This window comes from Pteropus vampyrus, unplaced genomic scaffold, assembly GCF_000151845.1.
Source record: "Pteropus vampyrus isolate Shadow unplaced genomic scaffold, Pvam_2.0 Scaffold40, whole genome shotgun sequence".
NCBI lineage: Eukaryota > Metazoa > Chordata > Mammalia > Chiroptera > Pteropodidae > Pteropus > Pteropus vampyrus.
In genome coordinates this window covers 2,614,320-2,638,912 of record NW_011888821.1, presented here as the reverse complement: position 1 = coordinate 2,638,912, position 24,593 = coordinate 2,614,320, and the positions used below count along the sequence as shown (strand labels likewise).

At 38.7% G+C, this 24,593-nt stretch overlaps 1 protein-coding gene across 1 annotated transcript; it reads right to left on the bottom strand.

Moving 5' to 3' along the window:
- Positions 1-17: 17 nt before the first annotated feature.
- CUNH16orf72 (chromosome unknown C16orf72 homolog) lies at positions 18-24,284 on the bottom strand (the record flags this gene model as incomplete). Its single annotated transcript, XM_011358417.2, has 3 exons — positions 18-3,059; positions 15,291-15,566; positions 24,167-24,284. Coding segments are annotated over 3 exons (639 nt in total), but the record flags the coding sequence as incomplete, so codon positions are not given.
- Between the last annotated feature and the right edge of the window lie 309 nt (positions 24,285-24,593).

The following is a 24,593-nucleotide window of genomic DNA, read 5'->3' as shown; positions in this document are numbered from 1 at the left end:
GCAGACAAGCCCCATAGTTTTTTGGTTTTTTAAATTATTTATTTGTTGAATGATTTAAGCTGTGTACCACTACTCCAGTTGGGTAAACCACATTGAAGAATTTGACTGCAGGTCTTTAGATTCAGCCAAATGCTTTCCATTAATTTTGCTCTATAAAATACTAAACATTATAATTAAGTTTTTAATGCTTCAGCCATGCTCAGAACACTGCAGTATAAGGATGAATTCAATCCACTCATGCCAAGTTAGGGTGACGGGAACAGAACTAATGAGCTACCGATGTCTAAAAGAATCAGAGAATCTAGCCTACGATGAAAAGAGGTTCTGTTCCCCCAAAGTAAAGTGTTAAGTTTTAAAATTCGGCCTACAATGTTCTCAAGAGACTGAAAAAAAATCGTTATTTTAAAAGTCCCACACAAACACGCAATCTTCCATGATCTGTTTTGTATCTAAAATGGCACAAAGAAAGGCTTCAAAATCTAGCAGTGAGAACTCAATTTTCCTAAGAGAAATCGTTTCCCTTTCTACTCTCAGGTCTCAGGGTTAGTCTGTGCTCAAGTGGCACATGAGAGAGCGATGGGACAGAAAAGGAGGAAGGGATGGATTACAATTAGGTGACAAATAGCATTTGAGATTAAATGCAATGGAAAAAAGTAACGAATGCTGAAGTTTTTTAAAAGTTTAATGGAGCCAATAAGGCATATAAATTGTGTTCTGGCAGACATTAAGACCTGCTTTCTTCTCCAAAGAAAATGGCACATGTTTTATCAAAATTTGACAATCGAGAAGTAAAGGGTACTGAGATTAAGGATCAGAGCACCAACTAAAACAAAAACAACCCCAAAAAATTGTCACTCAACTTAGAAAGAGGAACTAGAACCAAGGCATAAGGGGGAGATTAAATATGTGTTCCTCCATCTAAAAATCCTTTCGGATTAGGAGTTCTGGCCACTTGTGAGCAATGCATCACACCACCAAACCCCAGGTCCAGAATCTAAATTTACAACCATAGAAAAACAAAGATAACTTCAAATGCATTTCTTGGTATATTCCAAAGGGAAGCTTGAAAGTATTCATAATACAGAGGCTTGTCCGTTTCAGGTAAAATGATAGATTGCTAGAATTATTCCTGCGATCATATTCAAGCAAAAATGACCCATACTTTTGCAAAAATTTAGAAATACCTCTTTCATTCCTAGTTGGAACTGACTTTTTTAAATAAGGGCTATATCTATAAAGAATACAGAACTTCAGTTCACACAACATTTCTAACAATCCATTCACATCCCACCCAGTCAATGAATATTATGGTTAACTTAGCAAAGTTTCTTCACATAAAGATATTAAATTGCTGAAGAAATTGCAAACTTTAACAAAGTGCTGTGAGTAAATTACTGGAAAAACCCTTACACTGATTTGCAATGGTATTTTAAGGATAAAAACAGGAAGTAACTGATACTGGACTACAAGTTTGCAAGGAAACATTTTTCACTGTCCTACTTGATATATATTATATAATATGATAGAATAAATTACAGTACCTGGCAGGCTGACATCAGTTCTTCATCTAAAAAAAGGCTATCATTCATTTCAAGATATTAAAAATGAAGATGAAACATGCTCTAAAACATTGTAGCTACAAGAGGTCTTATATTTACTCAAAAGAGGAATCTATCGAGAACTTTTATTTAGGTCTACCTAACATCTAGAGAACCTCCATGCGATTCCATCTTCTCCAGAATGAGATCCAAACTTTTTTTAGAAAGGGACTGGAGAGTTGGGTTTCACTATTTGTGATAACATTATCAGCAGATAAAAGACCTTTTTTATCTTCCACCCATTCCAATGAAAACCGCACAAAGTAGGGCACTCGTGAAAAATGTAAAAAGGGATAGAAAGACTGGAACACCTACCCTCCCACCATCCATCTCCCTTCACAAGTACTAAACCAAAAAGGAAGCCCATTCTCACAGTTCATGACCTCTCTACTTCGGGTCACCTTGAGTGTGCAGTCTACATGTTTACATTTACCTTAAGGATACTACCCTGCATGGGAAGTAGCACTTGTCTTAAAACTGAAGAGTTGAAGCCTACAGGGTGAATCTGGAGGAGAATTTAATAATATTGCTACATTCAGAGCACTAACACACACGAAGTGAATCCAATAGTTCTGTGTATTGGTTCAATATTAAGTATTAATTGCATGACCATCATAGCACCTCTGTACATCACACAATCACCAGAATTAGAAACTGCTTTAAAAACTAAAAACGGGGAACATTCCAATAATTAGAAGTTGCACACTGTTACTATATAGAAACGGTGCTGCTGCAGAATGGAAGCCTGCAGATTTGACAAGGAAGCCAAATCGTGTTTTCGACAATTTTGGGAACCTGGCAATATTTTTTAAGCAAAATACTCAACACAGCAGGAAATGGACCCAAAAAAAAAAAAAAAAAAAAAAAGGCATTCTATAACCAAATAAACATCTGGTATTTCCTTTCCCTTTGAGAATAAATACAGTTAAGGTCACTTTTAGCCTTGGAACGGATATATGTTTGCCTATGATGATCTTGCTAACGACTACACGATATCTGATGTCCTCTGCTAGGGTTATAAGTTTTAAGAAAGCCATAGTTACAAGAGGCATCTACTGTAAATACCTAGAACTTCCTTTTATGGCAACCACTATAGAATTCACTTGTCTGAAACAGTGAACAAGGGAAGATGGCCTCATGTTTCCTTTGCAATAGAGTATATGTTGAGGATCAAGTGGCTTTCAAGCAGCATGGTGGGTGTGAAAATGTTTGCGGTTTAGATCATTCTGTTGCGTTTATGGGTTGGTGAGTCTGTAATGACATCGCCACACTGGGCTGAGGTACGCTTTCTAGTTCCACCATTGTCCAAGTGGAGTGCCATTTCTTCTGATATGAAAGTGTTCAAATCGACATCATGGAGTCCATTTCTCCTTCGACTAGCATTCGATCCACTGCTTACATGCGTAGGAGAGCCTGGGGTACTCGAACGCACGCTTATACTAGCCATTGCACCACTAAGACCTAAAAAGAAGAAAAAAGGTTTTAAGAGTTGCTCAATTATTCGACCCTCTTGAAAGTAACCCACTTCACTTTCATTGTTGTCATAGTGTCAAAGGATGTCTGCCTATTCTCTTTCGTAAGGGGTCCCAGGGAACAGTTACGTTGTATTCTGGAAAAATGAATCCTCTGGTTTTGGTATTTTATTGGTACTACTACCAATATTTACAGTATCAGTAACTACCAACTATTTTTTAAAACTTATTGTGTGGCAAGCACCATGCCAGGTGAACAAACAAATATGAAATCCTCCCGTCTACAATACCTACTCAGGTAGGTACTGTATACGATTTACAGTAAGACAGGAGGCACGTGCTTTAAACCGGATATTTTGGTTATCAAAAGTCACCATTCCAACAGGTCCCTGATGTGGGTACGGGTGTGGGTGTATGTGCACACGCGCACGTAGGGGAACAAGCAATCTTATCCAGGCCTGAGTAGGTAAGGTGACTTTATAAATCACCATCCCGAACAGTACACTATCAACCCCCAAAAAGGGTCACTATTAAAAATTATGCTGGGACATCAAGTACAAAATGAGTCTGCCCTGGACAAATTGGGCTGCATGACCACCCAAGGTCTGGACTCTATTTGGTAGAAATCCCTTAGGACAGCCTAACTCAGAGGTCCTCAAACCCCAGGCTACATACATAGCAGGAGGTGAGCGGCGGGCGAGTGAGCAAAGCTTCCGCCCCTCAGCTCCACCCCAGATCAGGCATTAGATGCTCATAGAGGACCAGTCCCTGGTGCCAAAAAGGTTAGGGACCGCTGGAACTCATTATCACCCATAATCCTTTAGAAAAAGGGTAGGGAGGGCAAGGGTGGCATAAAAAAATCCTGTTGCTTTGCTTTCCCGGGTAAGTTATTAAATCCAGAGCAGACCCAGCACTCATTGCCAGACACTCATTCTTTAGACTCTTGAACAGTTAAGGAGGCAAACATTTCACTCCTAAATGATCAGGAATGAGTGAGGCAAGGAAACATAAACCACAGCACTGAATTTCAAAACCTAGCATCACTGACAGTGGATTTTCCTTCTTATAAATTTCCCCTTACACTCACTATCCTAGCCTTATACAGGGATTTTGTTATTGCTTGACTAAATTTATATAACATGATCTAGTATAACCAATGTTTCCAAAGAACAGGATTTAAAACAAGCTTAGAGGTTGGCTTCAAAGCAGCCCATTCTAATTTTATGCTCTGTAAATATGAGTTAAATTTGAACATTAACTTGAAAAAGAATTGTTTCCTACCACAGCAAATCTATTTCAGTTCCTTTAGACATTGTTCTCACTCTACAACTACTCTGTGAACATTCTCAAACCCACAGCATCAACCACCTTCCGTATGCTGGTGTTCTGCAGCCCACAGCCCCACTTCCAAAGACTGTAACCAACCAGTCCCTTCACTGCTCTCCCCGTGGAAGACGCATCCACCCTTCCTACTGGTGGCCAGAGGAAATCTGATCGTGTCCCTCTTTAAGCTCTAAACATCTTTCCAAGGCTAAAACCTATTTTTAAAAAATAATAGAATACAAGCACTAATATTGGAGTACTTCCTGTGTCCAGCATTTTCAATTTCCTCAAAACATAACCCTATATCTGCATTATCTCCATTTTGTAGAGAAAAAAACAAGATTAAGTAAGCCACCCAAAGTCACACAGCTAGTAAGCAAGAGCTGGGACTCAAACTCAAGCAGATTCTGTATTTTTATTCACTGTTATATTGCCCCCTCTTAAAGTCTAAATTACTTTAGCGTAAGTGGCTTTAGGGTCTAGTGCCTGACCTGCCTTAGGCCCCAGTTACTCTCCCTTCCTGCTGTCTTCACTTCCCAATAAGACAGAACCACGACTGCCCCTATCAGGTGATTTGCAGTTCCTTAAAATGGTCAGGCCTGCACCCCTGTCCTAACTCATGTGCTCCCTCTGGTTCCTCCAGCACCTCCTCCCTCTGAAGCTTTTTTCCTGGTTCTCCTACCTCTCCTTTTTAGTCTCTTGCTGGCTCCTCTTCCCTCCTGCTTGAAACTCTCCACTCCTTCCTCAGTGGCCTTTGTGGGTGTCTCTTCTGCCCCTGACAGGTTGGTGTCACCCAGGCTGACACCTTGACCCCTTCGCTTACCCATCGTTTCCCAAATCGGTGCCACAGGAACAGTCATTTCTCCTGAGCTTCAAAGACCCATTCATTTTCCTAGCTGCCTGCTGGACACCTCAAACATTTTTAAAAGAAACTACCCTCATTCTTCCCCAGCCCACACAGGTTTATTAAAAATTTAAAAAGGGAAAGTAGCATCTCGGGCTCATTTTATACAGCACAGTACAATCATTCGACTCTTCCTATGAAGTATTTTCTCATCTCTACCTAATGAACTTAACAGTGCTTAACAGAACTTAACATTCACTGATTTCGGGGGGGGGGGGCACGTTCAAAGTCCTACCCCTTATTTTGAAATCCACTCAATTCCAAAGCTGTTGATGTTTATTCACCTCTCCAACACCAGGAAATAAACTCGGGTGGCTCTCTTCACTTAAAGCTTTGCCATCAAGTTATAATGCAGTTATTTCCAAACTGCTGGCATTTTTTTAAAGTTCTTCACAAAGACTGTAAATTTCTGAGAGCTGTGCCTTTTTTCCTAATCTCAAAGTTCACATATACTACTAAAAAGTGTTCACGTACTTTGATAAATCTTCTATACTTGTTTCATAATGCAGGAGATTTTAAAGTAATTACACTGCAAAATTTGGGCCTTCAGCACTAAATTAGGCTACTTCAGTAACTAGCTTAGGATGTCCTTTATCAGTTGAAACCACAAAAAGAACTCAAGAAACCCCATCCCAATGCCCCTCCTTAAGGTAGAAGTTCTATGGCAGTGTTTAACACCTAAGGACAAATTACCTAAGGATCATAAGTCACTCCATCAGAAGTGAACAGGCACACCAACTGCCATTCTCCATGAAAGCAAACAGAAAGCAAACATAGATTTGATCGATTTGAAAATTCCCCAGTAACTTTCAGAAAATCATCTTTTTTCCATTGGGCATATGACTTGGGGTTTAGTTTAACAGCTAAATAAAATCATAATGTGCAACATTACCTATTACCTACTCTCAGCAGTGAAAATTCTTTTCAAAGTTTAACTGATCTTCCCCAAAAAAGACTTTTCACGAATGGCAAAAAAAAAATTAAGATTAACAACCAAAAAATATGTGTATTTTAAACAGCCCAAATTTTATTTTATAAACCAATGACAGCTACTAGAAGATGCTTTAGGAAACCTTAGCTAAGCCACATGAACAATCAGGCCTATACAAGTACAGAGAATCTAAACATGCTTCAGAACTAAAAAACGAAGTTGTACGGCCCAAAGGCATACAACTTAATTTCTACCAAAAACACACTTTTTCAAAAGGTCTCTGGGAATATCAATTGACAAAAGCAGTAGAACAAGTAGTATGATTAGACAGAAAAGTGTCAATTGCTTAATACAAGGTAAAACTTATCAGTTTCAAAGTTTCTGCATCCATTTTAAAATATTAGTGAAGGGGTAGGGTGGGGTGAGATTAGGATGATTTAATCATACTTTGAAAAGAAAGCTCCCACTGGAGGTAAAACAAAGTTACAAGTCCAGGTTAAAGGAATCTAGGTTACATGGTAAATTGTTAAAAGTAGCACATAACTATTATTTTCATACCAAGTTCATGCTTAGGGTAATAAGAAAATCCTGTTTTCAGAATTAATTACATGTGATTCCAGTTTACCAGCACATAGTTAGGTCACATATAGGCAGAGAAAGAGCAAATGCAGAACCAATCCACCTCCCTTCCTCCGCCCAGCAGCCCCTGGCCTGGAGGCCAGGCCTACACTCTCTACTTGCTTCCCACCCTCCCCTTCAGCCCAGAGCAGCTGGCAGGAGAGAAGGCAGACTGTTATTACTGTTGATCCACTCCGCACAGGTTCAGGACCCTCTGCAGATCTGCTCCACCAGTTTTCTCATCTCCAGTAGAAAAAGGGGATTTTAAATCCCCACAACTTGAACAAAGTGATTAACATCCTGACTGGGAACCCTAAGAAACTGGCATTCTTACATTTGAAATGAATTGCACTATTGAAACAGTTAGCACTCCCTCTGCACAAAATTGTGTTCTGAGGTTTTTTTAATCAAGAAGCACTCATGTGTAACCGTCCGTGGTGTTTTAAATGCACCAGGGGAGGAGTTCGACCATTAAAAAAGGAGTTCTACTAGGAAGATTTTGGTAATTTGAAGTAGATACCACTCCCCACCCCAATCTGTAAATCGTAATACTGAACGTTTATTGAAGCAAAGCACACTAAATCAAACCAATTACAAATATACATGTGTCACACCAAGAAAACATTTTCAGTTATGCTGACAGCCCAAAATGCTTTCAATTTTTCAAAGACAGTTTTAATGCCATGGGAAAAATGCTCACGACGTTAAAATGAAAAAGCAAGATACAGTACCATATATGCAGTATGATCTTGACTATGAAATAATTTTAATATTTATACATTGAGAAAAAGACTGGAAGAAAATGCACCAAACATTTAACTGCAGTTATCTCTGTATAGCTGGATAACAAGATACTGAACTTTTTTGGGGGGGAAATTTTCAAATTTTCCAAGAAATTAGTATTTATAAATCAGGAAACTAGTGAGAAAATTAAACTCAACTGTTAAACTGCTTCATAACTACCAATGGATTATTAAGTAAGGACTGAGTGAGTAAATGGCTTCGAGTTTGAGGCATGGCTAATATGGACTCCTTTTTCACCTCAATGAAAAAAATGTCCAACAAAATTTTAAAGTTCAAAACAACTTTGTATCATTGATGTTGGAAGCTTTAGTTAAGTGCTACACCCCCAGAAACTTCAGTAGCTAATACCTAATCCTAATATACAGAAAATGCCAACTTCCATCAAAAACTTTAATGCTATCTTAATTGCCTTAATTGTTCTTGTTCTCAAAGGCTGAACAAAGGGCACGATTTAGAAACTCCAGCCTTCAGAGGAATTTTAATTAAAGAAGATTCTTTGAAATAACCGATTTTAAACGAGATGAGATTGCTTTGGTGCATTAATCTCTTAACATCTTAAATTTCCAAATAAGTTTTTAAAACACTTTACTGTTAAGTAACTATTGACAGTTCTGTTATTTCAGGAAGATGCAGAACACAGCAAGCGTTTATCAAAAATCTACTTGCTCCACACACTGTGCTAGGAGTGTGGGCAAGAAGAGAAAAAAGGATTTTGAAAGGTGGTGTACAGAAATCCCCAACAGGTCAGTTCCAATTAGTCCTCTGCAACAGGAAATTGCAAGGAGTTTCTTTTATACTATACTATCAATTTAAAAACACTTAAACCTAGTTGTGTTAAGCTATCAAAATCTGTTTCCTAAATATTTAGCTTTATAAATTGAAGGGACAAAGAATGATAGGAAAAGGGGGGAGAAGGAGAACCAAGCACAATTACTTAAATTTCTTAAGTGTTCTGGATCTCAACTGTCTAGGAAATTTTGAGAGTTGTTCTCACCAAAATTTAGTGAAATTTAGTAATTTCTATTACCACTAGTGCACAAAGGCAGGTCAAAGAGTAACAAAATGACAAAATAACAAAAGCTACAAAAACCTGTGCTCAAAGGAGAAAGAAAATCCTATTGGTTCAGGCTGCCTAGAATCTCAGCTTTCCATAAACTCTAGAAGTTATCAATTTTATCAAGTAGATGAACTAAGAATTGTCCTTACATTTTTTTCTAGATAAAAATTCACATCTGACCTTATATCCCTGAATATGATTTCAAATGACTGCATTTTTCTTCTTAGGCCCAACACCCAGTCTCTCCACATCCAAGACTGTGTCTAGCAATTTAATCATTTAAGAGAACAAGGAAAGCCACACAACCAGGAGACTGTTAGACAAAAAAAGGAAAAGGCAGAAACGAAGCGTATTAACTCCTAAGGCGATGGCACTGCACCTCAATCTGATTGTCTGGGCTTATGTACTTCGAACTGTCTAATGTAATTCTATTAGCCTAGAACTTCCTTGAGATTATTTGATTCATCTTTGTATCATCTGCTCCTACCACTAAGTGCTTCTAATAATACAATGCATTGTATTTACTGTGTTCAGTAAATGTTGGGCAATAGGAAAGGCTAGAGAATGACAATACAGACTTTAATTTTAAAAGGCTACATCTTCCAGAGAAGGATTTTTATTACAGAAATCACAATTCATAACACTACAGCCACCAAAAAAAGTTTCCAAACCAAAAAGAATTCAGACTTCAACACTAAGGAGCCACTTAATGTCTTTCCTTAACTCACAAAGTTCTTTAAAAAAGAAAAAAAAAAAAAAACCCACTTTCCTTTTGTTTCTTTCCTCTTTTTTAAAGTTCTCCAGTGTCATATTAAAGGCTAGCCTGCCTGTTTCCCTAGGTGCCTTTCAGCACTTACACTAGTGAATGCAGTAGCCCACTGTCTTTTTTGAACTTGTTTTAAACATGAAGGAACCGATAACTGGGCAATGCCAATGACAGCCATGTGTGCTGATAGAGGCCTTTGAGTCGGAACTGATGAATTTTACAGAGGGTCAACCCAGGCCCAGTAGGGTTAGTGCCTAGTACGGCAGGTCAAGAAGAATGCTGTCAAAGTGACTTTTGGAAGTAAAACCAAATGTCTCCAATTTTCATGGAACAGTGTAAACCAGAGCCAGAAACCTACAAAGACCACTTATGAGATGATCTGAGTTGACAGCAAGGCTTTGAATAAAGTCATCAAATGAGTGAAGTCTAACTTGACATCCTGCTTCCTCTCCCATCCCCCTCCATGAAGACATACCCCATTCTTACTCTGGACCCTTTCACCTAATCCCCATAGTAACAAACGAACTCAGAATAAAGACACCAGATCTCAACCAATGGCTTTCCAAATACCCCTAGCTTGGGCAAGCCAACTCAGAATCTCTTTATCCAGTGGAAAGAGAACATCACCAACTGCATTGGTTTATTATCTACCTAAAACAAGCTCAAGATCTTAGGAAGTAATATAAGTGGCTAACAGTAAATTTTAAATTATCCCTCCCTGCGGAGCAATTTCTGCAATTTAAAAAGCCACCCTTACTGAAAATGGAGGGGAAAAGATAACCTCAAAGGCCACTGGAGCTCTAGGTCTATTTCTGCAGTAACACCATCCCGGGGCAAAGAGGGCACTCACAGGCCTTAAAACCAGAAATGCTCTCCTCTCAAGCAAAGAACATTTACAGTGCTGTGGAAGGGTAGGTACTTCACTTAGTTTCTCATTTAATATCTCACCTTATAAACAAAGTATATCACTTTTCACAAAGGAGAAGACTGCCTTGGAGAGGTTAACCATCTTGCCCAAGGTCATACTGGGAAATTAGCCTATATACAGAGCCTAAATACTCTTCCCACTAAAGTAAACCAGAAATATTGCAGGTCACAAGCCATTTATCTTCAAGAGTACTGATCCAGATTCACTTATGGGGAAAACCACCAGAAAGAGATACAAAACTCATGTATCTTCTGATGTCTTTAGGGAAAAAAAATAAGCCTGGAGACCTTTCCCAACCCACCCGCCAGCCCTACCAAGGGGTGGAGAAACCCCAAATGTACATATATAGAGGCACAGTGGTTAAAAGCAGGCATTTAGGAGCCAGACAAATCTAGAATATCTATTCTACTACTTAACTGATCTATCCCATTTTAACCAAACAAGCCTTTCTTCATGGATAAAATGGCAATGACCTAAGGATTAAACAAGACCCTCCTTGACAAGGTGCTGGCACCAAGTAAACACTAAAAGGATAGTTCTAACCACCCTCAGGCCACTCCAAGTCTTTTTTTTTCTAAATCTGAGTTTACTCTGTAGCACTCGTAAGGTATATCTGTTACATTCTACTCTTATTGTTGTTATCTGGGGCTCTGTATCCTCAACTCTAAAGGTTCTCTGCCCACTGTACTGCATCCATTCACTTAACAGACCTCTGAACCCACATTAAGCTCAGAACATATCTATACCAGCTTCTATTAAAGCCAGAAGTTGTAAAATAAGGGCCCTGCCTTAATGTAGCCCCAGTCTACTGGCATGGATAGCCATGGAAACAATTCAGACTGGGAGAGCATACAGTTCAGGGAAGGCTTGAGAGACTGGGGAAAACTAAAGGAAAACATCTTCACAGAAGACGTCAGTCTTGAAGGATGACCAGGCTGAGAGAAAAGCTTAGAAAAGAGTATGGAGGTATTCCACAGATTAAACAGTAAGACTAAGAAACCTGACCCAAGGTCAAGACCAAGTCATAGAGCCTTGCAATCCCATGCTGAGTTCTGTCTTCACCCTATAAGCCATAAAAATACAAAGGTGACTTTTCAGTAAGTGACAACATCAAAAGACTGCTCCAGTGGGCCCCCAAGGAAGATGGACCAGGCAAATAGGTCACTCAGGACTGGAAAACAAGCAGGAAGGAGATTATTCCAAGAGTCCAGGGCTCACCTCCTGCAGAAAGCCTCCTCTAAACCCACAGCCAAGTGGCACTATGAAATGTCCCTAATGCCCCCGTGATATTTACACATACCACAATCAAGACAGGAAAATAAATTATCCAAGTATGTGTTGGCCTCAATAGACAAGGAAGCACTCTACTCATTAAGATATTCCCAGACACTGCATAGAATTTGCCATGTACACATCTGCTGAATGGCTAAACGAGGAAAACCCATGTTTACTCTGGTCTGGGTTAGAATAAGTCTGGTTTGAAACCTTCTGTGAGCCAAATGCCTGTGGGATACCTGGTTATGTCCACCGAGGACAATGGCGCACACTTGTTTGGCAGTCAGGAGAGAGCATCTAAACTATAAGCAAAAATTTTATAAATTAAGACTAAGAAGGCTCTTAAAAGTGCTTTGCAAGTCTTAAAAGTGCTTGAAAGAGCCTGAGGAAAGGTCAGAGGTGGAAGTCACCTAAGAAAAAAAGGAAAATCTCTAGAACAAAAAGGATAACTAAAAGATAATAATGACAAAGGTGGAGAATCACAAAATGGTCCAATGATTTTGGTCTATCTGAATCTTTTACCAAAAAATAAGGTGCCAGGTATTAATTCAGTGCTAGTAAATTTCTTATGTTCTTATTTTAAGACGAAGATTAACAAGACAAGGACAGAAATCAATTTGACACATGCTTATGTGTTTCTTTGATTTCTCTGTGAGTTTAAATATCTAGATGACTAGAGGTGGTTCCACAGAGTAGTGGTTAGCATGTCTGCTTTACACGCAGAAGGTCCTGGGTTCCAGCTCCAGCACAGCCACGGCCCATACCCCGGGCGTGCCAGATCCTGGGTGGGTCAGGCCCCGGGGGGTGCATCGTGAGTGTGATGCCCCGCCTTCAGAGATCCAGTTCTTAAGGAGAGATGGTAACACCCGTAGATGGGGGGGGGGGGTTTAAAAAAAAAATACCTAGATGACTAGACCCCACAGTACACAGAAAATAAGGAACATAGGTTGCAGACAAGTCCCAAAGGAAAGCACTGGATTATATTCCTTAAGCCTCAGAAACCATTATTTGACAGTTTTGATTGAAACTGTACTTAAGTCTAAGGCTGATGAGGGTATTAAGCAAAAGATCTTACTCATTATCACATCCTCACTGTCTACATGAAATACCCTGCCAAGTATCTTACATTTTTGCCATTTTTCTTCAAATAAAGGACATATTTTAGGTATATTTGGGCACATCTGGTGCAGATGAGAATTAAGGAGCTGATAAAAGAAAAAATTTTAAGAGTAATTGTCCTGTCTTATAAAAATGGATAAGACATGAAGTTTGTGGAAAATAAACCAACATGACTGCCGCTTACGCTCATATTTGCTTTCATTAGAAACTTAAGTCTGCCTCAATATAGCAATTCTTTTCCTACGTCCCCCTCTTGCACTCCAAAACTTCATGACTTTACAATTCCTCCAATGAAGAAATCCATGAACTTCAATATGACCTCACATTTCGTAGTTTGGCCAAGCAAATTATATGCAAAACTAAATTCTGACAAGTATGTACCCAAATTAAGATGTTTCCAAATACATTTTAAAAGATCATCTGAAAATTTTCATTTCAATTTACAGACTATTCAATAAATCAGATCATTATAAAGTTAGTCATTAAGTTGCATTACAATTTAGTTAACAACGCCCTATCATTTAAAATCAAATTATTTTAAATACTCAAATCAGACTAGCATTATCTTCAATACAGTAACGTTCTCTAAAACCACTAGCACACAAAACTCAGTATATGTTTCTATATACTCTTTTTCAAGGGGGCCCTATTACTTCACCACAACATAGTTTTAACTACACTGATTCGATGTATGAACCCTGGGAATAAGAGTACTCTGAGTCTCCAATAATATATTGTGGATTGGCGCTACTTGGTAAATTTATTGACGGGAATTATTTTTCTACACAGCTTTATAATTCAACTTTTTAAACCCTCACAATGTAAACATAAACCAAAATTATAGAGAGTACCTTACTAAAACTATATCATTAAAACTCCCCAAGTTCCAGAAAATAAGAAATCACAAGTGGAACAGTTTCTATTTAAGAAAATGTAAGGGGAGTTGGAGGATAAAGCAGTTGTTTGGGAGGGGGACTGTTTGCCTTTTTTATAATGCATATAAATGCATTAAGATTATATAACGAGTGGCATTTATGTTTCTTAAAACTAACTCATATTGTATATCATAACACAGAAAAAAGAAATTTTAACGAGACGTACGGAATGAATCATAAAATCCACTTGGATAAAAAAGCAGAATACGTAAAGGATACTGCATTAAATACTACCACGCATTAAAATTAATTGGACAAACTATGTATACTTCCAATAAATTTTCCAAACTTAATGGTAAACGATGTGAAACTCTGTAATTCAATAGGAATAGAACGATTTGTTTTTTGCCTGGGTTTCAAAAGTTCTGATGGCATAACTATTCCAGCCAATTAGAAACAGAAAGCTGTCTTAAGTACTGCATCCATACATCGTGGACTTTCTTGCAATAAATGTTTTTGTCTTTAACTTCAGGGGTGGGGGGGACAACACTTTTTCCAACCCCAGGTTCTGACTGGGGTGTTAAGGTAAAAAAAAATCAAGATTTGCCAGAGAGAACAAGAATCTCTATAAGTATAAGCATTAAAGCTTCAAGGATATACAAAGCCTTTTGTACAAATCCCACTATTTTTATTACCAGGTTACTCTGTTTTAGTGCAGATGACTTGCACTATGACCCAGAAATGTTAATTTTTAAGAGGACTCTTGACCTAACTCACTTATCACTTCTATGTGCTTAGTCAATTGCACAACCCATGTTTTTATCTTGGCTTCAACCAAGTCTTACTATTTTGCTATTCTTACAGCAGTATTAAATGTTGTGTTATAGAAGTACCTCTCTCAGTTCTATCTGAAAGTCTGTATCAGAGAGCAAGAAGCAGTAACAGACTTATTGACTACACATCTCCCAGGTTTCTCCAGTAAACCCCTCAGCCAAGAATGCCTTTTTATGGCAGGTCTGGCCTGGGGAGATGGTAATGGACCTGTCCTCTGACAGTCCTGACTATCAAAGTAAGGACCCAAGGGACAACAGACATAACTCAATTACTCTTACCTCTCTCCCACTCCCACCTGGGTTTCAAGTCTCACCTTCTACAGGCACACTCAATAACTTATGGTGTCAAAGGGAGTTCCCATGAGAACTAGCCCAACAATTACCTGCCTTGCTTGCCTGTCATTGACCAAGCTCTCCAGGCAATTATTAATGTAGAAGTCTTAAAACACTGAACTTCCTCTTTGACTCAGAAGAGTAAGAAAACATGTACAATATAAGTGTAAAGAAATAACTTCTAATCAATGTTGAAAAAAAAATCTGTTTAACACCAATAAGCTCAAACTAATTCTCTAAAAAAAAAAAAAAAAATTTTAGGATGGGCTAGCTAACATTCAAAAGTTGCCCATATACGTTCTTAGCTTACATTCTATTTAAACATTTCTAGAGCAAGTAGTTACTATAACAGACAAAAACAGACAATATATCTGGGCCTAAACCTAATGTCAAAATGGGTCCACAGGCACACTCTTAACCATTTTTCCAAAGAAATATGTTTAAACGGCTTTACCATGCAGAGCTATGGCTTCCCGGAAGGGTTGCAAATCAGTCTCTACAGATGAGCTAGTTTCCGTTGAAGTAGCTCGGTTAGGGGACACTACAGTCAGTCTTGGGGGAGCTCTAGAGTTTCGTGGTGGAGGAACTTTTCCACACAGGAAGCTGATCAAATCTTCTCTACGAATAGTTCTTCTGCGCTTTTTAACCCAAGCCAACACATCCTTATTGCGTCGCTGATAGCCAATCTGAATTCCAATATCAAAACTTCGCTGATGGGTATCCACGCTTTCTGTTAGAAAAAAATAAGAGAAAAGATACATGATGATCAGGAGAGCCATGCTGCATTTTCTCCTGAAGAAAGCCATTTCACAAGTTAACCAAAATGATTATCATGCAGTATGGGGTTCTCTAAGTCTATCAGTAATCTATTAAACTGAACTGTATTTCATTCGTGTTTGAAACGTTATATGACAAAATCAGAATGATCTAAATTCAGTTTACAAATCACGGTCCTAGAGCTTCTACTTTGTTCTTTTTTTAAAAATTTTTAAAGCTACTTGTTAGCCAAATTACATTTTTAAAACGCTATGTTCTTAAAAAGCTTGCTATAATACTAAGGTAGGTAGCTTACTATAATGTTAACAATGGATAAATTATTAAATGTTTATTAGTACTATCTATATTTGGTTTCACCTGAGAAAAAAGGTAATACGAATACCTGAGGGCTGTTATACCCTCTTATTGCAAATAAGGAAACAGGTATTGAGCACTGAGAAACTCCACCACCGTCACAGAATAATATGTAAGGGCTGGGATTTTGCTCCAGAGACTGTGGTTCTCAAGCACCAAGCACTATTGCTCTAAGTAAAGAATGACTTCTCATGAATTCTAAATAGGAACAGCACATCATTCAACAGATGACTAAATATTGCAAATCACTGAGGCCAGGCTCACCAGCATTCACCAAGTCATTTCGGAGATGCACTCCTACTGACAGGTTCAGAACAAAGAATTGAGAACACACTGAAAGTAGCAGTAAACATTTTAGAAATAAGAAAAATTAAATGACTGACTACTCAACAAAACCTACAGTGGAAACAGAAAAGGCATCACTCATTTCCAGTTAAACAGTTTTCCTTAACTCATAACCATTCCACTCCCAAAAGACATTGCTTTAAAACTTCTCAGACTGGCCTGAATGTCTCCCTGTAGACATTCTCCCCGTATATACTGAAACCAAGTTGTCAATAAAAGGATCCCTGCCATTTAATGGTTTTATAGCTGAAAAAAAAATTTTGGAAATTTAAGTCACTGCAATTTATTTTTAGTTGAGCTGCTATACTAACAAACAATAACCAGCGTATCTTTAATGAAGTTAAAGATTATTACTTCATCTCTGCACCTTTTGTAAAAGCAATAATTTTTGTATAACACAGAGAGTCATTCATTTACTTTTCCTCGTCCTGATTTTTTAAAATTCCTTGTCTGCTATGTCAAAGGTAGACTCTGAAATGAAGAGCAATCGTGAATGAAGAGCTGTGTCCTGGAAATAAAGGCAAGAATCCAGATATCACAGAGGCTCCCAAGCTGCATGAATACACATTATTAAAAAAGATAGCAAGAGGGCAGCACAAACAGAACATTATTACAAGGTCTATCTTCTTACCAGATGATCAGTCCTTATTGCTAAAAAAAATTTAAAAAAAAATTTAAAAGATGAAAGTTGTCCATGGGAGCACTATTAAAATATTAAACTCCATGACAACTTTGAGAAAGATTATACTTTTACAGATATATAAACAAGCTCTGAATTTCTCCAGTGTCTCACTACCAGAATAATGGCCAAGCTCAACACGAATCAGTGTCTTCTGATTTCTCACTTCACATAAACAAAGGAAGCATGAACTCCATGTTAAAAGTAAGTCACATTTAAGAAGAGAACATAAATAGCTCTTTCCTAACTTTCAGTCTCAAAGACTTAGATGAAGCCAACCTAAGAGGAGTAGATAAACTCTTAAGATGACCTTGTCAAGCTGTAGCTAAATCTTAAGTGATCTGCAAGAGCTGGGAGAAATTTAACAAAAAGTAAGTAATTGAGGAAACTAAGTCCATCCCATGAGACCACAGAAGGGAGTAGAAACATAAAATGTGTGAACCTATAAGCGACCATGTTTCTACAAATCTACCCTACACCTGAAAAAATTGTTAATAATCAAGCTTATAACTGGAAGTTTGTTTCCAAACAGAATGACTAAGAAAGTTTTATTTTTGAAAAACCAAATGGAGGTAGGACCAGAACTGAAAGTACAGAGGTTAAAAAGTTGGAAATATGAAAGGCATATGACATACAAGCCTGAAGCAAGCTTGGATGGTGCAAAGTAAGATGAAGCAGGCATGTAAATATGTACACCTGGCAAACGAGACAGCAAAAAAAAGAGAAGCTAAACCTGACAAACTCCCAAAGCCAAAAGGGAAGGGGCCCCATGAGGTGGTCTTTAAAAACCCGACATTCCAAGGAAGAAAGAGCTTGGCAAAGTTTTGGTTTGTTTTGATTGAGGGCACAAGGAAGTCTCAAAAGTTACATCATCAAGGGACTGGTGATTTAATCACAGATTTGACCGAAGTTGGAAAACTCAATATTCACTGGTTTAGATGGAAGACAGTTATATTATAAATTGTGAACTTCTTTTAAATTTCATTCAAGCGACCACTCATTTCACCTCAAAAATTCTGCATGAGTCTCAACATTAGAACCAAGAGCACACTAAAAAGCTGGCATTTTGTAAACACTGAATTTTATACAAGGTACAGAAAGAGAAAAGCAAATATAACATTTAAGGTCTTCTGGTACACGCTTCTGCACTGCTTGGGCATAATTCGGTTTTATATCACTAACAGTATATCCTGAAAGCCAAGTCCAATACTTTACCACCCAGATTAATCCAATCTCAGTTATTTCCCCAAATAGAAAATCTCATGTCGACGCTAAAGCATTTAAAATAGTCTTTATGTTAGGACTTTAGTTACTTGGTTAAAAATAAAACCCTCATGTCCTACCTTGAACTAAGTACCTTACTAGAGATAAGACATGCTTATTGAAGAATCTTGGACATAACTAGACCAGATTTAATGTAACCATAGGTTTAGTGTCCAATTGGATAATAAGCACACAAGGATGGCATCCTGAAGGCTCTCAGCCAAAAACTACTTTGAATACATCTGACAACAGACACCCAAATTCTAAATTCTAGAAGTGCAGGGCACAGGAACAGTGGGGAGTTTTTGGTCCAACACTATCTTACTGAGACTAAAGCCACTGTGGAAAAGGGCCATAAGCTTGAAGGTTAGGTAAACCCCAAAGGTATCAAAATGTCAATCTGACCTTTAATCACAACACACTAACTTCCTCATTCAAGAAACAAACTGATTCATGGAAGTCACAGATGTCCCATATTTCCTATTTTTTAAAAAAACATTTTTATACAGCAGCTGAAATTTAATTATGAGATTTTGAGAAGTCTATAATCTTCCCACCACTGGTAGAGGGCAGTAAGCAAAGAATCATGATTTCTGAGGTGAAGACCAAATGCAAAACTTTCTTACATGATACTGACAAAATTAATCAGATTTCACTATTCATAGTTTTTCTGATACTCACAAACCTATGTGAGTCAGCCAGAGCAGATATACCAATCTCATAAACAAGGAACTGAAACTGAGGTTCAAAGGGCCTTGCCCAAAGTTAGGTAAGTGGCAGAGCTCCTTCTACAACGTATTTCTTCCTCATCAACACAGAAGTCATTTCCCATTCTGCTTAGGCTTAGAGGATCTACAAATCAGAAGAGCACAATACTAGATCAAAACACTTCCAAGGAATGCAAATGACTACAAAATATTTGAACTTAAAGAATTGAATCTGCACTAACCAAACCAGTCTGCATTTGGGGGGAAAAAAAATATTTAAAATGTTTCATTAGAAACAAAGATTGCAGTCACAGCCAAAATAAAACTTTCAATTATTTTGAGAAAATAACTCCTGTATATTTCCTAACAAAATAGTATTAAAAATAAGCACTAACTTCTAGCTCCTTAACATATTTAATCTTTGCTTACCACACAAATCAAAGGAGAGGAACCAAGGAAGAACCACTGCAGCAGCCACAGTTGCCTGGCAGCATCCAACCCTTCTCCCTTTCTTAAAGTTCCTCCAAGTTTTTGTTTGGATAGCTCTGAGGGAAACTTCAGCTACATTTGCTCAAGGGGTGGAACATGTGGTTTAATCCTAAATTAATCTGCACAACCCCAAATAGTGGCTATGAGAGATACTGGTACTGAGTAAGCATGTGACCCAATTCTGGCCAAGAGACTACAGAAGGCATTTGCTAGTAACTCTTAGGAAAGGAAGCTCCCCGGCTCTTTTAAGCTTCAATGAGTGGCCCTAAGATGCTTCAGTGAGTGAACTTAAAATGTGAGCTGCCAACATACTAAAATTAGCCTGAAGACAAAGCCACACGCCTGTACACACACACAAAGCAAAGCCAGGGAACCTGAGCCACTGAATTCAACAGACTCCACCCTCAACCTGCAAGTTAGAGAGGAGTCAATCCATGTCCATACCATTAAAGCCAGCCTGACTTGTATTTTTCTGGTATCTGCAGCCAAAACACGCTTTTAAAACAGAGAACATATAAGAAAATGACTTTCTATAAAAACCTGCAGACAGAATCTAAAAATCATATTAAGAATAAACGAGGCTACCGCTTCTTTTAAGACAAGACTTCTAATTGTGATCTATACTAATGTATTTTAAATAAAGCTCAGTAACAGGTTTTTGCAGCAAGGAGAGTCACAAATCAGCTCCAGAAAATCAAATTATAAGGAGCTGAAACTCCAGTTATCTGTCTCCAGGTAGCGTATGTTCTCTCTGACCATTTGTTTATACATCACTCACTCACCACTTGGCCCACAAATTTTCAGGATGTTCAGTTTATATATATTTCCAAATGTCCACGATCAAGTGAGACGACATATTATAAAGAGGATTTGGCAGAAAGATATCTCAAAAATAAGGACTTAAGGGCATTGTACTATTTTTCTCATCTGTCATTTCTATTTACATTTAGCCCTTTTAGGGAAAAAAGAAGGAAGTACACACCACAAAGCTTAACAAAGCTTATTCCAACACAAGGAAAAAAAGTGAAGACAAAAAAACAAACTAGAATGTCTTCCTTTCCTTTGAGCACTGACCATAGCCAAAAACATCTGTAAAATAGAACTTGACCACCAAAAGTCAACACTCACACTTGAATACTCACTATGTGCCAGCACTAAACAGAGCTTGTACTCTTTAAATTATGGGTACTTATTCCTACTTATAGTTGAGAGAATGAAAGAGCACAATGGGAAAATATCTTGCTCCATTATCTGTCTCCGGGATCTTACAGCTAAGTAGTACCAGTCTAAATTCCGAACTCAGACAATCTAGCAGTAGATTCCACAAGGCTGCTGGTCTTCTACAAGCACTGCTGAGTGCAGACATGCCTTGGGGCAAATGCTATTCAGGAAGAGACCAGAAACGTTTTTGCTATACACCATACCCCAAAAAAATATCTCGATGTTTGTGGTAAACTCAGTGTGCAATTAAAATTAAAGTTTCACAAAGTTTTAAAATGTAAAGATGTTTTAAAGAAACAAGCATGGCATGAAACAAGAATCAAAGAAAAACATCAGCAACCTGAAAGAACAGAGAAATGGCTCTACGGGGTGAGATCAAACACTGACTGACTCACAGGGGCTGCTGAAGAGCTAGGGCATCAGCACCCACCACAGGCTGGTCACGTAAGGCTCCTTAGGATGCCCTTGTCCTAGAAAGTTCAACCTCTCTACTGAGCAAGTAGTCCCAAGCAGAAGGAATTTGGATTAAGATAAGGAGAGTACGTACTTGCCTAATGCAGAGTCAGGAAACAGACTGAAACCAGTCACCCAAAGAAATGGGGGGGCTTAAGAAGGAAAAAGATGGGCTTGACCAAGTATTTCCCAGGTAAGCATCAATGCAGGTTAGATTAAGATGACCTCAGTAACTTTTCACTCTCTTATTGAACAAACATCACCCTCTCTAAAGATTTATCAAATCAGAGTAAACAAGAACAAGTGATCAGGAATTTTCTTCCCTTCCCAAAAAAAGGATGTCACTATCTGGCCCTACTTTGTGGAGAAGGAACCATGTCCATTTTGCTGAATTCTGTCCACATTGAGGTGACACCCCAACTCACTCGCCTCCAAATCCTCCTTCCAGTCACATTCCAACCAAACCAACTGAATGTTCAATTTTTCAAAAGCACACAGGCAATCAAAAGGGGCCTTCAGCTAGGCTTTTACCTCAATTCTGACCTCCCAATGTGTTCGTTTTAGGGGTTATGAAGAAGCTGGTTAAAGAACCTCTCCCCAGGCTGCAAAACGAACCATTTTTAGCATGCTGTAGATAAGTTCTTAGTCATACAAAATACAGGAGCACTGCTCACTTAAAGGGATCCCCAAAAATCTCCCCACCCCCGTAAATTAAATGTTTAACCACTACTTAATGCTACATACACTTGTGACACTATCTGGCTAATTTTATAGTTCTACTTAAGCATTCAACTATTCCTATAGTTGAACTGTTTCTCTTAACATCACTCTAAAAACAATGTGAGATCTGCTGAGTATTATCCACACTCTCCTTAAATCAGATAAAAAAATGCTGCAACACTACCAAATTCTTCAAATCACAGCTTACCTTTTCTATCAGGTAAAAAGGAATGCATCTGATTTAACAAAAATAGGATACAAAATAAGGCTAGTTCAATGTAGCAATTCGATATCTGCAATAATGCAAGAACCTTACATAACACCATTAAGTTTTCTGAACAAAGCAACAAACTAGTATATTACAAAAAGCATTCTCAAATCAAGTAATCAAATTAGAGATTACTCAAAGTTCAGCTTCTGAGCCCATCCTCTACATGAAAAGTTAGCATTAAAGAAAACTACCAACGTTAGTCCTAAAAGAATACATTCCAAGAGTGCATAACAACACACAAAAAATGAACAGAAAAGCAAAAGAATATTCATATTTCTGTATGGCCTAGGGAAACAGCCTGGAACATAGAAGGCACTAAAAATGTGGTGCCTTCCCCTTTAAGCAAAAATTGCAACAAGCAAATAGATAAACGTGGTACCCCTATACAACAGAATGCTACTCAGCGGGGGGGGGAAAAAAAGGCACTGAAATATTAATACAGGCAACGTGAACTCAATGGATCTACCTCTGAAACATTCTAGGAAGTGAAAGCCAGACACAAAAGGCTACATACTGTAAAGTTCCACTTACGACACTAGGGAAACGAAAAAACCGTATACAGCAATGGGATCAATGGTTCCTTGGAGCTGGGATAGGGAGAGAGAGTCTATTTAACAGTACATGTCTGTCAAACTCAAGCTATATACATCTTAAAAAAGTGACTTTACTGTAAGTTATTACTCCAAGAAATCTATTTTTAAATGAGTTTTAAGGATTACTTCAAAATTCCCTGTCTGGATGAAATCAAGAGCCATTCCAGAGAATGCTCAAGACCCGCAAGCACTGATGGAGATTAAAGCAAATTACTGGAGTCAAAATTTAAGGAACTCCACTGCATAAAATCAAAGACGACCCTTGGGGGCACCGTTTAATTATGTTTCTCTTTTCTTAGTAAGCCTGGAATATAAATTCCTCCATTCCTGAAATTAACATTCCACTCACCAGTTTACATTCTCAAACTACTGCCCCCAAAAACTGTAAATTCTACCCAAGAAATCTCAAAATAAGGGACATTTTTCCTATAGAATGCTACCATCATTGACATTCTTACACAAAAATAATCACAGAATCAAGTTGCTCCACAGCCTGTGCTTTAACCTATTTTGATAATTTTGAAGTGCACGAAATTCCGTTACTGTTACCAATTCCTTTTGAAAGTTACAAAGCATTTAATTACATTTTTACTAACATTAATCAAACTCAAATTCTTTTTCCATAGAAACCTTGCCAAAGATCAAACTCAAATTTCCAAAATCTTTAAAATCAGTCTCAGCCCACTGTCACTGAGAGCACAATGGGCAAGAATGTTTACTAAATATGTCTTCATGTCATCACAGAGGGAGAAAATTAACTCCAGAAAAGCACTATCATAAAACACTTTAGCTTACTCTGATCACAGATTTCCTGCCAACAACGGACAAGCAGATATAAGGTCGTTTTGAAGACAAATATTTGATGACGTTTCTATCGAAGAGCACCATGTTAACGTGGACTCAGATTATTCCAATTAACTAGTTTTCGATGCACTCCAATGCTATTTAACTGTCATTTTCTAAGGTGTCTACCTCAAGAAACTTTCCCACGAGGTGCTTACAAATCTCCCTCCAATCTCTCTGTGGCACAAAACCATAAACTTTTCCCTTGGGTGTTTTTTCAACGATAAGCCCTCACCTCGTCGTTCATCTCAGGGATTCTCAACCTCGGCATTACTGACATTTGGGGCAAGGGGATAGGAGGTGGGGGGACTGTCTTATGCACTGCAAAATATTCAGCCCCCCCACCCAGTGATGACATTCAAAAATGCCCTTAGACATCGTCAAATGTACCGGGGGCGGGGGGATGAGAGGGCCAAAGTCGCCCCCCGCTAAAATCGGTCTTCCAGCTAGAACACCACCGGAGTTTATACGTTGCAAAATATTCAGGATTAGTGGTTGGATTCAGAAGCAGAAAACTCCGAGTAAAAGTGGCCAATACACTTGGAACGCAGGACTTAAACCCTGACGCAGGCTGCCCTTCCCCCTTAATCGGCAATGCAGCAAGGTTATCTTTACCTTTGTAGAGATTGGTGACGGCGGTGGCTGCGTTTTGGAAGGGGACCCAGAGAGAAAGTCCTGGCTGCTGACACACTCGGTCTGAAAGAATGAAAAAAGAAAAAGAAACAAAGACAGAGAAATGTTATTTGGGCGTCAATCGCTCCGGAACGGCCATATTAGGTTTCGCCATTTTGTTCAAGGGTTTCGGGATCCCACAGTGAGTGGGAGGAATGCAGGAAGGGGGTCGCTGCGGGGTGGAAGGGGGAGCCGCGAGGCTCGGAGGCTCGGAGGCTCGGCCTGGGGCTGAGCCGCGGCGCAGGGAGGCGCTCCTTCTCAGTCCCCGCCCCGAGGCCCGCTCCGGGCACAATGGGGCAGGCCCCGCCGCCTCCCTTCGCCATTTTGTGACTGGGGGCTCCTCCCCTGCCCGGGGGCGCCCGGCTGCCGG